This window comes from Lissotriton vulgaris, chromosome 8 (genome assembly GCF_964263255.1).
Source record: "Lissotriton vulgaris chromosome 8, aLisVul1.2, whole genome shotgun sequence".
Taxonomy (NCBI): domain Eukaryota; kingdom Metazoa; phylum Chordata; class Amphibia; order Caudata; family Salamandridae; genus Lissotriton; species Lissotriton vulgaris.
In genome coordinates, this window is record NC_141696.1 from 657,062,137 (window position 1) to 657,077,944 (window position 15,808).

Sequence of the window (15,808 nt, forward strand, 5' to 3'; positions counted from 1 at the left end):
TCCTTGTAGACGCAAGTGAGCCACCACCGGGGCCAGTACCTTCGTGAACACACGAAGAGCTGAACGCAGTCCGAAGGGTAGCACTTTGAATTGAAAATGTATTGGCCCCACTTTGAAACGCAGGTACTGGCGATGTCGTTTGATTATTGCAACATGAAAGTATGCGTCGTCTTGAAGATCTATGGTGGTCATAAAATCCTCGCTGGATAGAAGACGCAGAATTTCCAGTAGTGTCAGCATTCGGAATGATTGAGACTTCGGGAACTGGTTGAGAGCCCTCAAATCCAGAATGGGTCGCCAATCTCCGTTCTTCTTGAGTATGAGGAAGAATCGAGAGTAAAAACCTCTCCCTCTTTGATGTATAGGGACCACTTCGACTGCACCCTTCAACACAAGAAGACGGACCTGATGGAAGAGCTCCTCGAGATGTGGAGGAGGTGGGCCATGAGGTGGAGTGCAAGGAGGAATCTCTGTAAACTCCAGGGTTTGACCCCGTTTGACAATGTCCAATACCCAGCGGTCCGAGGTGATCGAGGACCACTGGGAATAAAACAGAGAGATTCGCCCTCCAACACTTTGAGAATGGCACAAGTCATTGGCGTTTCCGAGTGGTGCCACGATAGGACGACTTTCCTCTGTAAGGTCTGGAGGGTTGCTGACAAGACTGCTGGTTGGACGTGTACCGTTGGCCGCTCTGAGTGTAGGAGCGGTATTGTTGTCCTCCTCAGAAGTTGGAAGAAGTGCCACGTCCGCGCGCACCTCGAAATGACTGTTTCCGAAATTGGAGCGTGCCCAAGGACTTCGCCGTATCAGTGTCCTTCTTGATGGACTCGAGGGCATCATCGATATGGGATCCGAACAGTGATTCACCATCATAAGGCATATCCAATATTCTGCTTTGGACTTCCTGCCGGAAGGAGGTGGACTTCAGCCAACCCTGTCTTCGGAGTGCAGCCACACTTGCCAGGAGGCAGAAACCTGTGTTAGCGATATCGATTGCACAGTCGATGATTTCTTCTGCTGCCCTTTGACCATCGCGGAGAATCTGTTGTGCGTCAGTCTTGGATGCATCAGGTATGAGTGCCATGAAATCTGCAATATCTGACCACATCTGCCGGTCATAGCGTCCCAAAATGGCTAAAGCATTGGCTGCTCGGACAGAAGTTGAGGTCATCGTTGAGAACTTGCGGCCAATAGCATCTAAGCTTCGACCCTCTATCCGGAGGGGATGTGATTTGGGACCCTGGATTCCGAGCTCTACGCTGTGCGGCCTGAGTTACAACAGAATCCGGTTTGGGATGAGAAGTCAGGCAAGCTAGAGAGCCAGTGGGGGCCTTGTACTTCTTTTCAAGGCGTGGAATCTGAGCAGGTAAGGAGTTGGGAGCTTCCATTAGTTTAATGCCCTCTTTCCACACAAACTCAATAATAGGAATAGTGTGTACCTGCTTATAAGGTTTATCTTTAAAGTCATAGAGAAAGCAATCTTCCTTGTGTTGTGACCGTGGAAGTTTGAAACGCTGAGTTGCTTTATCCATGTAAAGATGGAAACTGGCAATATCAACTGGTGGCGAGTCACTTGAAGTACCAGGTTGAGGAGAAGGCGTTTGCGTCTTATAATCGTCCCAGTTGGCCATATCCTGATCACCTGCTTCATCATCTGTTTTGTCAGGAATCTCACCATCCTCCCGTTCTGCGTTCGCTTCATCATCCGCATCCTGCGGATATACAGTGGTATGGATGCTAATAGATCTATGAATCCGGGACGAAATTGTAGTTGGCACGACAGGTGGCAATGAAGGTGGAGGTAGCACCACAGGAGCGGGAGATTGTGCAGGTGTAGTTTGCGGACTAGCCGGAAAACGGCGGTTGTAATCATCCAGCATATGCTGGAGATTAGAAATTAAGGTCAAAGGAATGGTGGCCACAGGTGTTTGAACGAACTGTTCCTCCTGTTGAAATTCTGGCTCACCGCCATCATCAGAGTCTGTGTCCTGATTTATTAAATCAGAGGGACTATGTGCTGCCCCAAACGTTTCCTCTTCATGCTCCGAGTCTGATGTCGTTGCAAACATCGGAGAAGGTGGTTGAAGCTCTGGTTCTGAGATCTGTTGGCAGGGTACTGTAGTGCGAGAATGTGAAGATTTAGAGGTCTTCAAGGGCACTAACGGTACAGAAGCAAATGAAATTGGTGCCGTCGTCGACGGAGCCGTCACCGACGACGAGGCTGAGTCAGCTGTTGTGACTGGTAATTTTGAAGAAACCTGCGTCGACGGAGAGGTCGTCGACGAGGTCGTCGACGGTGTTACCGTCGACGAGCGATCCATTGTTGAAGCAGCCGTCAACTGGTTCGTCGTTGTCGACGGGCTCGTCCTCGATGCTGGTACTGACTCCGTCGACGGAGCCCTCGTCGACGGGCCTGTCTTCGTCGACGAGATCTTGGTCGACGGTGTCTTCGCCGATGAGGCTTGCATCGACGGCGTCGTCGACGACGACGATGTCTTCGGATCTTTCGTCGACGAGGATTCTCTCTTCTTCGTCGACGAGATAAGAATCATCGACGGAACAGGTTTAGACGGCAACGAAACCCTCGTCGACGTGAAGGCCGTCGACGAAACCATCGTCGATGATGAGAAAGCCGAAGTGGTAGTCAGTGTAGTCGTCGAAGATGCAGGCAAAGCCGCTTTCGTCGACGGAGCGCTCGTAGACGCTCTCGTCGAGGGCGGGGCTGTAAGAGGTGTGAAGACACCTTGAGAGGTAGCCAAAGACGCCTGAGAGCCAGGTCTCGTGGGCGTAGAGGTGGTAGGAATGGCAGTAGAGACTGCAGGAGCCACAGACAGGGCTAATTTTGGCTTCTTGAGGAAAGGAGAAGGAACCTCCTGGACACTACCCCTCTTTGAGGCTGAGGAGAAACCTGAATGTAACCTCTCTGCATCGGACACTAAAGAGTCTTTGTCCTTAAGACGCTGCAGCCAAAGAAGAAGACGGCCTTCCCTGTCCTTAAGAGTTTTGGTAGAAAAGGTTCTACAAAACTTGCAGCTGCCAGCCTCATGATCCGGATATAAACAATAAATACACTTCTGGTGGGGGTCCTTTTCAAAAAGAGGAAGCTTTCCACAAGAAGAACATGGTCTGAATAAAGACTTCTTACTTGACATTGTAGAATTTCCGGAAAACTAGAAGATAGGGTTCTGAAAATTGAGCAGAGCTCAGGGAGACTCCCTTCACACGACGTGCAGTAGAAAATCTGAGGGCTTGAGCTTCTGAGGAGAAGGTTCTAGAGGGTGCTGGCGCCTGATTGGCCGCAGTTTGGACTAACATAATGACACTAAGGTGTTACAGATGGTTTTTTCTCTCTACCATACATTCCTATGTAGGATTTGTTTTTAGAGGTTTTCTATGTATTTCCTTCTTTTCTGATATTATGTATATATATATTTCTATATTTATATTTAGCATTATTGCTATTTTATTTACCGTGGGACTCCCATTTCGAATATTCAAGCATGTGAATCTATGAAAGACACCCCTAATGCTGGAGAAAAACAATTGCAGTTCTGAACTCGTACAGTGTCGAACTAATGAATAACATTGTGCGGCAAAAATACAAAACACTGGATATCTCAAATGGATTTTTCTGCCAAAACATAGCTCCTGAAAGCAGATATTTGACAGCCTTCTCAGCGCTAGGGGGGCACCGTCAATTTTGTTGACTCCCCCAAGGGTATAAGAATCGCTCAGGGTTATTCTCAAGAAGGGTTACAGAGTTACTACAGAATTTGGATGAAGAAGCATTATCCTATGTAGATGATATTTGTCTAACGGATGATGACTTAGATGAACACTTGACCAGGGTGAGCACCATAATTTTGGGTTTTGCCTCTGAGGGCTACAAATTTAACTTTAAACATCAAAGATAGCCCACCTCAATGTCCTATTTCTGGGATATGAGATTTCAAGTGAAGGCAAGAGTCTGGCAGCCACTTTTTAGAAAAGTGTGCATTGCTCCAACCTCCAAAATCATTAAAACATTTACAGTCCATACTGGCATTTTTGAATTTTTTGCAGAACATACATTTTGGATTATGCAGAGAGTAAAACTTTTTTACGACCAGACTTTTCAGTTAGGCAATGGACACAGGAACACATACATATAGTACGTTCCCTACAAACTGATATATCATGAAAAAACATACAGACATGCGTAAACGTACGCAACCTGGTGATCACAGGTCAGTCATGGTACACTTACTTAAACCTTCAATGATGCGAAACAGAACCAATTGCATATAAATTACATTGGTACACTAACGATGAAATGCGTTTTGCACCTACAGAAAAATTGCTGACAGCAGTACAGACTGCTGTAGTGAGAGAAAGAGCACTGGCTCAACGGAAACGAATAATTGTCGAAACCCCAGTACCGGCCTTAGAGGATGCCACAAAGGCAAGTGCCCAAATGCGAAAGCATTACATCCAAGATGGATACAATGGCCTAATTCTCTCACTGCACAGGTGTAGAATACAGATATGACCCTAGTCTAAAAAACGCAAGCATTCCTGCAATACGAACAAAAATATCCTCTACCAAATGAAATATTGCCTCTAGATTAGTATGAATACATTATTTACACCGACAGATCTACTCAAACGGCCATAGGGAGTAAGCAACACTACAGTGCAGCATGCGCTATTGTAAAAGGTCAAATGCAGGAATGTAAGTTCTGTCCAAGCTGTACAAAAAATGCAGTGTCTCGGAGACTGCATGGCTCAGTTAGCAGAGTTAAAAGCACTGTTAGTGGCACTGATAAATACAGATCCAGAATTCCCCACACTAATAGTGTGTGATTCCTTTTACTGTGTCCAGTCATACAACAAATACTTCCACTATTGGGGACAAAATGGGTTCAGAGATTCAAAAGGTGACAATTAAACATCGAAAACTATGGGAACAGGTAGCAGAGTTGAAGAACGAACTACCAAGAGCTCACATGATACACACGCTGAGTCATCAACGTGATGGCATTCACGTTGAAGGCTATTCATTGGCTGATGAAGCTGCAAAGGGGGCAGGACACACTGCGTCCGTAGCTGCAATCACCCGTTCAAAAATTAGGGTAGACGGTAGCACAATTGTAGCTGTGATTGCTTCATGCAACAACAGCAAAGCACCACCTAAAGGTTTTCCACCCAAGTACTCCTACAAGTTAGATGCAAACAGTGTTCCATTTGCTCAGATTCCTGGAGTGGAGGATAGAGTAATACCAAACATGGATCGCAGGTTAGGTTTAATCTTGGCTGCACACAAGAGTCTGGGTTCTGCGCACGCAGGAGTTACAGCAACAGTTTCTTTACTGAAACAATGCTATTGGTGGCCAGGATTAACAAAGCAGACAAAAGACTTCATCTTAAAGTGCGAAATCTGTCAATAGTTAAAAGGGTCCACAATAGCACATCCAACGCAGATACCATTATTAATATCAGACAGACCACTTGTGTGCATTTACCTGGACCACTGAGGCCCATTACAATCTGATGGGGCTTACAAGTAATATCAGTATTGCAGTGGATTCCTGTTCAAGATTCTTATGGTTATGGCCTCAGCGCTCGTCTGACGCTCAAACTGTTATAAAAGATTTGTCTTCATAGGGACATACGCAGTTGGTACATTACATTCTGACCGTGGCCCCACTTTCAGCTCTAGGGCATACAAGGAAGCCATGGGAAGTTTGGGTGTAGCATTGCGGTACTCCTCTCTGTACCATCCCGGGGGAAATTCAGTTGTGGAGAGGAAAAACCAGGAATAAAAGCAATCTTTAACAACTAGGGTATTAGGCTTGGTGGTAGTTGGGTCAGTCATCTAAATGGGGTCAAGCAGGCCTTTAATAACCAGAATAACCAGCCAAGAAGCTCTCTAGCAGGTTTTACTCCATACCAGGTCCTCTTTGGGACAAGAATGTGGGAACCTGATCTCGATTGTGAAGGCACAGAGGCAGATGAAAAATCATTTGACATCAATAAATGTTTGGCTGTTTTACAGGATCTGAATGAATCCAGAGATTCGTTAAGTAACGTTGAGACAAAGAAAATCGCCACTGGGGAAGTCAAATCAGCCACGGCAAGACCTGCCTGGATCCCTAAAGTTGGAAATCTGGTCAGAGAAAAGACTGTGGACAAGGAAGAATTTGGGCCATCCTATCGAAAGCCTGTACCCGCCCTGGCTGTTGAAGGATCAAGAACTGTACTTCTACCGCCTCTTACTAGAAAAGAAAAGAGATTTGTCTCAATCGATCGGATACAACCACACTATGTGGGTGATACTGAATAGTAGGCTTCGTGGGCTACTGAGTAGCTAATGTCCTCTTCTCACTACAATGTAAGAAGTTCAAACAGAAAGACTAATAACATTTGAAGAGTCACCTTTACAAAGCAACGGAATCAATAACAATGCAATGGAACTAGTTCCCCTTGACACAAACTTTCCAAATCAGAATGAAAGACAAATTTCAATTCAAGCTAACAACGGATCAAAGACATTTTTACCTTTCTTAGAAAGACTTATTTAGTATTACGTTGGCTAGAGCTTTTGATAATCACTGGTATACTATTCTTTTCTGGATTGGATTAGTATTTACAATAGTGACATTGAAGGACTGTATAGTTGCATTTGCGTTCCTCTTGCTGCATTGTCTATGTAATTTTGTAGTACCCTAATAAAACTTTGAAAGATAAAATTCCTTTTATATATACCCGGGTTTTTCATTTTTCTGTTTTTCTGTAAATTTCTTTGCTGTGATTATGTCACTGGTTCCTATTTTATATAAGGAACAAAAATTTTTTCTCTTTTAGAAAGGATTTTATGAAGAAATTCATTAGCAAATTTATAAGTAACCCTTGCGCTTGAATATACGCTAAAAGCAATACAATTGTATATTATAAATAAATCCCTTGCAGGTATAAAAGGGAGCATTTTCTTAATCATCTTATGGATGAAGAAAGAGGCCAAAGTTACAGCATTAACCTGGTCCACATAAGAAAGTTTGTCATTGAGAAGAACTCCCATATTCTTAACAGACCGGACATGTGAAGGAAGTGAGCCAACTTCAGATGGCCACCATTCAAGGGACCAAAAGGAGGACTGAGCCCTGAACACCAACACCCCCGTCTTTGCAGAATTCTGTTTGAGGCAGTTCAAAGCCATCCACTAGCTCACTGCTCTCATACAGTCACTGAATCTTGCCGCCAGCCCCCTGTCCTGTATGGCCAAGGACACCACAATTTGCATGTCGCCAGCAAAGATGTCAATGTGAAGCCAAAAAATCTTATCAGTTCAGTTCGGGGGGTAAAATAGAGGTTAAATAGCAATGGACTGATTGAAAAACCCTGGGGCTCCACACAACAGAGAGAGTAGGAAGGCAAGATGAAGTCTACCAGTCGGACCGATTGCGCACTACCAGAGAAAGGAGTTAAGCAACTCCCAATCTGTTCCAGTCACATCGATCCTACCCAAACACTCCCCCAGCAGCCCATGATGACAGTATCAAAGGCTGCTGATAGATTATTCAGGATCAGTGCGGCTCTTCCGCCCTGATTGAGAGACAGCCTAACCTCATCAGTGGCCTTTATGAGGGCATTCTCTGGGCTGTGCCCAGCCATGAAATCGAATTATGTGACATCCAGGAGGATATTGGTGTAAATATATTCCCCCAGCTGTGTATTCAACATTTTTTCAAAAATTGTGGGCAGGCAGGAAATGGGCTGAAAGATGCTAGAATAGCTCGAATCAAGCAAAGGTTTTTTAATAAGAGGCAGGACAAGACCTTTCTTCCAAGCAGAGGGAAATAATCCAGAATGGCCTTGCTGTTTCTCTTTGCAGGAGTACCACAGGATTAGGGTTTGCGGTCTGATGCGTTGTGTGCAGCTGCGTTTTTCTAAACATGTTAACCTTAACTGGACATCATGAGGGTGACAGCATAAGTGCATTTCCTACTGTGTTCAATTTCTGGTATCACATATGCATACCTAGTTCTTGAAAATTCAATACATAAAGGGAGACACTGAAACACTGGGAGACCTACTGGCATTTCCAGTGCATTCACTTGTGGTTGTGCCCTTACATTAAATTATTCTTTCCCAAAACAAATTGATGGTTTTGATGGTAGTAGTATTTTCAAGTGCCTCATTATAATGAAATCTACTATACATTTTCATTGTCTTTCAAATATCAGATAATAATATTACTATTACTACTACTAACATAATATCAAATAATCATGGTTTAAAATATTCTAACCAGGTTCCAAAGGAGCAGAGTGCTTGTCAAAAAACGGAGGTAATCTATTCAATATAAAATCCTTCTTCATTTCGGCTGATCTCAGTTGTTGACCGCTTTCAAGTCTGGCTGCAATATTTCTCAAGAGACTACTTAATCTGCCAGCAGAGTCTTCTGAATTTACTTGCTGTAAAGAAGGAAACAATGTCACTTAATACCAAAATGTAATACGGGTAGAACCCAATACATATGCATTTTGTTGAATTTGCAGGTACAATAGGAATGATACAAAATCTTTGCCTCCATTTTCGACCTGGAAGTTGCCCTGTTGAGGAAACAATTAAGGTTTAAGGCCTCAGCAAATCTAGCTTAACAAGACTAAAACCAGTCTGGGGTTGCTTGTTTCAATCTGGAAGTGGCCTAATCTTAGGTTCCCTATCGGAGGAGGACTTACCTGGCATTTCGGGATGGACAGTTCCCATGAGGAGCAGGGTCAGTGCTGATCTGCATAAGGTTGGCCTGTCTAGAGTTGCAAAGTATACAAAATAACCCAAACAACCAATGGGTTGGAATGCTAACCAAGGTGCACCCATTTCCATCCCCACCTCAGGTATTTTCTCTCGGTCAGAGAGCAAATGGTGCCTTTTGGAGAGTTTTTTTCAGCTCAATTCTCTCTTCTGATCGGGGTGCCTCAAGGCTCCCTGTTAAATCCCACGCTTTTCAACATCTATGTTGCTCCTCTAGCCAAACTAATCCAATAATCAATAAAGTGAGATGGAGAGGTTGGAATTGTTTGTACTTTGCATGCAAACTTTGGAATTCCTTGCCCTTTCATTTAAGCTCTCAATCTAATCTGACAACTTTCAGGAAAATATGAAAAACTTGTTTGTCACCTCCCTCAATAAATAGGTTTTTGTTGGTTTTTCTATGGCTTTTCTGCTTTATAAGCTCTAATATGAAGAGCAGTGTCAGTGCGGATTTGCATACGGAGGAACAATGTCTAGAGCGGCACAGTGGGGGAAAAAGGCTACCATTAATGATTGCCAGTGGTTTCGACTATTTGCAGGCATTCAGCTCATCCCATTTTGTGTCTCTGGTCAAAACTAACCCACAGTCCAGCCTGGCTCCCTGCTTGTGGTGACTAGACATTTGCTGATGTCAAATCTTTGGCTGGTCTGAGTATTAAAGGCACTTAAAGATTGTGTGTTACATGCTCTGTACATCTGAGGGACGGTGCTATGATTTAATTGAAATGTAATGCATCAGTCGGTGATAAAAAACATTTACTAAAAGACAGTTGCCATTGATCACTGTTGGTTGGATTCACAATGGCATTTGTCTACCTAGAGATATGTAAGCGCACACATAGCTTCACTTAGCTTAAACTCACATTATTCATAAAACATTAATTCACACACAGACAGACTTGCTCCCAATGAAATTACATCACTGTGGGATACTATTGAGTGAGAACAAATCTAATTACAGAGGTGCCTTCTAGGTGTTCCACGACACAAATGCATATCTATGTAGGGAAATTCCCACCAAACATGTTAATTTTAAATTAGTCACGACGTTTTGGTGGTATTGAAAGATTGGCTTCTACACAGGAAAACATTTTTCTGATGAAGAAACACAGAATACAGGGGTTAACAATTGCAAATGTAAAGTATGTTATATGTACTCACACACAAATGTACACACTACAGCTTAAACAGCTTTGCAGGAATAATCGTGGGATTCGTGGGTAAATCCAGAAACAATAAGAAACATAGTTTAAATGTGGGTTTCGGTGTAAGAAAGGGAATAGCTTTGTTCATGACAAACAGATTTAGCTTTGCTTTAAGAAAAATCCTAACAAAACGGCTGCAACAAGTTCATTCCAAGAAGGCAACTGTGCATGTGCTTGCATACACGGTTTACACAATGGTAACCTTTCTCTTTTGGTTTAAGAATAATCCGTCCAAAATGGCCACTGCCATGCATACATGGGCATAAATTGATGATTCAGTCATAGATGGGCGTCGGACAATGCAGCTCGAGTGTCTTTTGGAGGTAAGAGAGTAAGTATAGCTGGAGGGTACTGTATTGCTTTTAATTTAATGAAATGGAGAGGAAGGAGGATGAGCTAAACAGAGATATTGAGGGAGAGTAAATAGACACATGAATTGCAGTATCAGTTCTGACATCAGCAGTGAAAGGATACAGGTTGTCCAATAAAAACCTGGTAAGATCGAAAAGGTTCTTCGGCCGGACAAACAGTAGAATAGGTAAGAAAGCCATTTAATGAAAAAGCAGGCAAGTGAGCCAGATGACAAAGCCAAAGAATCAGGAACAAGAGATGGATACAAAGCCCATTCGAAATCTAAATTGAATAGGTTTATTTGCCAATAGACAGCTGAAGCTGTGTGCAAGTGAGACCCATTGTCCAGATTGTTCCTCAAGTTTCAAGTTTATTTTTATTTGCTTTGGTACTCTACTGAGGACCACAAATAATTTAAACATAATATTCAGGTTGTTTACACCATTTAAAATTTCTTGTGCTAATACAATGTTAAAAAGGGTTTTAAAAATGTATAAAAATTATAACAGACAAATTCCATTTGGCGGGAATTTACATAAAATGATCAGTTCCTTTGCTAAGTTAATCCTACATTTGACGTATATGACTTGCAAATACCGCTCCCTTGCCGTTACCACCTTTGGGTTTGGACATACAAACATTAAATGCTCAACGTCTTGCTCTCCTCCATTACACAAATTACATTTAGGGCTTTCTTTTAAGTGCCATTTAGATGTTACAGTTTTGACCGGTAATATACCGAACCGGAGCAGAACAATCGCTCTCCTGACACTATGATTAAGGTTGAAAGCAATATACTGTTGAATTTTCTTATATGTTATAGTTTCAATAAAATTCTTATATGTAGATAGTTTAGAGCAATGCGTTTAAAATTCTTATATGTAGATAGTTTAAAGCAATAGTTTAGAGCAATTCAAGATCAAAGCTAAGCCTTGAAGTGAAATGTTTCAAAAAGAGCTTAAGCTGGGATTGTGTCCAAGCTAGCAGCAAATTGGTATTAATCTCTGCTAGCTTAAAGGCAACTGACATGTTTTTCCTAAAAACGTGTTTGGATGAGTCAAGATCAATTGATTCTATTTTGAGCAGAGATCGAAGAGTTCCTACCTCGGCGTGCAGGAGATTATATGCCCACCTGATGACGTTGGCAATTCCTCGAGAATAGGAGCTGGTTAGTGAAAACTCGAGGCGGAGAGATTGTACTGGAACAGCCTGTGACACCTTCGTTAGTCTCTGTAATATGTTCCCTTCTTTTAAGTCTAAGAAGTTCCATTGGTTTATGGGAATATATTCCAAGGGATATGATAGTATAGGCGGTATCTTGACACTATATACCTTAAGCAGGGAAGAAAAATGCATGTGTCCTGAGGCTGCGTATAATCTTGAAAGACCTCCCGCGTATACATCAGCTTTCCTGATCAAGTTCACAGTGTGTGGCCGATTTTGTAAAGTCTTGGTGAAGATTCTGCCTAGATAGGTGTATTCATTTACCTCTTCCACCTTGTCTCCCCTGAGGGTCCAGTTGTATTTTGAACTCTTTTTCTTTCCTGAAAAAGAAACTATTTTTGTTTTAGTAATGTTAGGGATTAAGTAATTTTCCTCCGTATATTTATTCAGTTCCTGGAGATTGCTTTGTAGTCCAAATGGAGTTAAATCTAATATGATTATATCGTCTGCGTATAACAGCGTATGTATGTTGTGGGAGGCTACTTTTGGCGGAAAATTGCGTACTTGCTGGAGACATTGAGGCATAGCACTGAGATAAAGTGAAAACAGTAGAGGAGCGAGAAGACATCCCTGTTTGAGGCCATTAGGGGACGGGATAGGGCTAGTTAAGCCCTTTTCTCTCCCCATTTGAACCTGGCACCAGGTGTCTGTATGCAGTGATATTAATATTCGTAGTAATTGATCAGGGATACCCATTTTACTAAGTTTTTCCCAGAGTATTCTCCTGTCCACTCTAACAAACGCAGTCGAAAAATCGATAAAAGCTGCGTAGACAGCCTGAGATTTGATGGACACATATTTATCTAGGATAGTTTGCAGCATGGCAATATTGTCTCTGACTGAATGCTTTGGTCTAAAACCTGCTTGATATCGAGGGATCAGTCCAGATGAAAAGGCCCAGTTTTTAAGTTGATCCAAGACTTCTGCCGTGAAGATCTTTCCTGTGGCATCCTAAAGAGCGATTTGTCTGTAGTTACTAGGTTGAAGTCTTGATCCCTTTTTATGTATAGGTATGATGATACTCCCCTTCCACGACTTCGGGATTACCCCCGTGCTGAGAATGTAGTTGAAGAGGGGGGATAGCATCCTGCTCCATCCTTTAGGATCGGTCTGGAGGACCTTGATTGGGATTTGATCAGGGCCAGTTGCTCCTGTTGATCTTGCCCTTCTTATGTGTATCTCAATAGAGAAGGGGGTAGATGCTCCATTTAAGGATTCAGTTTCTGTATTACTAAAAAACATATAGGCCATTTCTGAGGTGGTGTTTAATTTGTATAGATTAGTGAGATAAGTTTCCCATTCGTTTGGGGGCACCAGAATAGTTAGTAATGTTTTTTTTCGTGCCCGTTTCTTTGGAGATTATGGTCCAGTAGGCACTTTGGTTGTTCTGCTTTGCTGCTATCTGCAGATCCACCCAGTTTTTATCTTGGGTTATTCTCTTGTGTTTTTCTTTTTCTTTGCTCCGTTGGTTCTTTAGTTTGTTAATTTCTACTTGTCTAGACGGGCAACCTTCTAAGAACTGTGCTCTTATCAATATATTTAGCAGCTTTGTTCCAGTATCTAGTTGTGTATTTTTGTTTTGAGTCTTTGTAGATCTTGGTTGCGTCAACTTTTCCTGCAATTTTTGCGTTAGTTTTTTTATGATCATTTCAAAATTGGTTATTGGGTTTACAGAATGTGTTGTTTGAAGAAGCTGGTTAGTGTCTATTGTATTAGTTATCTTATTAAATGTCGCTGAGTTACAATAAATCCGCCTTTGTTTTTGATTTTCCATGACTGTACTGTGCTTGTACATGATTTGACTAGGTGAACATAGATGTATTTTCCATCCTGTACATAACTGTAGGATAGCGTGATCGCTACCATGAACAACATTAATTTTAAGTTGTAGGGCGGATCCAAACAAGTCAAAACTGGATATCATATAATCCAAAAGTGAGGAGCTATTATTCCTAATGTTGAATGCTTTTAATATTAGAAGTTCTTGTCAATTAAGAATTATTGAATAAAAATTGTTTTTCATTTACATTAAGTTATCATAGAGTCCCATTGCCTTGTGCCACTTTTTGTTGCGTGTAAAGATTCAGAATGATGCTCTATGAAGGGAAAGCTTGGCCGTGAAAATAACTACCCTTATACTTGACCGGCCTACAGTCACCAACAATTGAGGCAGCTATTTCGACTAGATAGACCTATGCTACTCTGCCCTCGGTGCCAGCAGGACTACACATTGGACCTGTTAAGTGACAGAGGTTTCAGCCATATGCATCCTCAGAACTACACGAGGTAGCAGAGGTGCTGATGGCTCAGGTGCACCTTGAACAAGCTCCCACTACTCCGGCCCCAGGAAACAGCCATGTTTAAAAGGACTGTGATTGATTTGAGAAGAGAGGGCCATCTTTGAAGGGAATAGAATGTACTCTAATGAGACGGTCAAATGGGGTTGTGCTCAACTAAGACATAATTACAAATGAATGGTGAGAAATAGTGGATAAGCACAGTGACCTAACATCATACTGATAATTCTAGTTTGTTGTCCTCTTTCTGTGAGTGCATAGGAGGAAGTTTACCAGTTAAAAAACAGACATTTCAGACCTATGCGCCCGGAAATTGCCTTATGCCCCACAATGTGCAGAGGCTTGAGTGTGTGGCAGCTTAGACTGAATGAGGCAGCTGCTGGGGAGTAGCAGTGCTGAAAGACCCTCTAAGAGATTTTTTGAGACAGGTATTCCGTACAGTCACACAGAAGTAGTTGGGCGGAACACACCGGAGGGCGCCGGGCTGCAGCCCATGATTAACGGCCTGAGGAGTGTAGTGGAGATGCCTGGGGAGACAGCGGCACAGTAGAGAACGTGGAGGCGCCCCCCCCCCTGGGAATCACCCCACACAAGGTGAGCGGCAACAGCATCGTGTGTGGCCTGGAGGCTGGCTACTGGTGCACCGAGGCTGTGCGGCAGGGACTGATATTCTGTCTGAGCCTTCTGACTGCCAGTGAATGCTGTAGGCGGGTCTGGGGCCACAGAAGACCCACCGGAACTACCACAGACTGAGCGTGTGACGCAATCCACCTCGCGGAGTGTTGCTGCCAGCCCAGACAGAAGCGGAGACGACTGGCCCTAATCGGAGCCCCGTGCCATGCCTTTGCTCCACACGCTGGCGCTATGTGACTCCGGAGCTGGCCGTGCCGGCGGGCACTGTGTTGCTGGGTGCGCCGTATGGCTGAGGGGTACCAGCGGTAAAATTGAGGAGCTACTAACAGGCCGAGAGGCACTGCATCGACCTGTGAACTAGATGGTTCGCCCGAACTGGAGGCTGGGGACAGTGACAAGGTCTGAACCCAGGCACTGCACGTGCAAGACTTTGGGGAAGTATACAGTTAGATGGACTTGGTGGTTTCTTGAGCTGTTGCGGAGCAGGGCTGTTTAAAAGGCGGCGGTTGAAGGGACAATCCAGCCGCAGTGTGCAGCGCTTCAACCTACCGCTGGAGTGTTGTGGGGCTAAGACCCCGGCGACAGCTCCCCGGCCGCCTAGAGAAGGACGTACCAGATTCTTGGCAGGAGATTGCGGCCCCCTGGTGATGGGAAAGCCTAGAGGGAAGCAAGCAGGGCCTCCCCCGGAGAAGGAGGACAGTGCGTCTGAACCGGTGCAAAAGAAGTTGGGAGGTAAACCCTCGGAAGTACCTGTCCATCAGCAGTTGGCGAAAATATTAGAAGCTATTGCCGACACCAAGGTGACACTACACCAGGATATCAGCACAGTCGCAGTGGGCCTGGGCTTGCTGAGGACGGTGCATGCTAAGTTAGTGGACATGGTGAAACAGACTGAATGTTCCCTGGTGGTTCTCAACCCGGCACAACAAGCTCTGATGGGGCAGGTCGGGGAGCTGTCCAGCAGGATTAACATACTGGAACGGCGAGCAGAAGATGGGGAGGGGCGAAATCAGAGGAACAATGTGAGGGTCTTGGGTTCGCCGGAAGGAGTGAAGGTCCATGACATAATCATATATTTGGAGGGTTGGTTTTGTGAGGCGGTGGCGCCAGAAGGCCTATGTCAGTTCTATACTTTGGAGAGAACTCACCGCGTGCACGCCATGCCACTGGCCCCGGAGAGGCCTACGTGCCCTGTGGTGGCCAGACTGCTCCACTTCAAAGACAGGGACCTGTTACTGCAGAAGGCGTGCTCGGAGGGGCCGTATGAGGTCGAGAACAGTAAGGTATCGCTGTTTCCAGACT

The 15,808-nt window shown here is 43.9% G+C and overlaps 1 protein-coding gene across 5 annotated transcripts in view; it reads right to left on the reverse strand.

Annotated features, from left to right (window-relative positions):
• RIOX2 (ribosomal oxygenase 2) overlaps nucleotides 1-15,808 on the reverse strand; it is an 845,240-nt gene that overhangs the window by 279,218 nt on the left and 550,214 nt on the right. For all 5 annotated transcript variants that reach the window (XM_086934530.1, XM_086934533.1, XM_086934532.1 and 2 more), the window contains one exon: nucleotides 8,291-8,456. In XM_086934530.1, coding sequence (XP_086790656.1) covers nucleotides 8,291-8,456 — 166 coding nt within the window. The remainder of the gene's footprint in view (nucleotides 1-8,290; nucleotides 8,457-15,808) is intronic.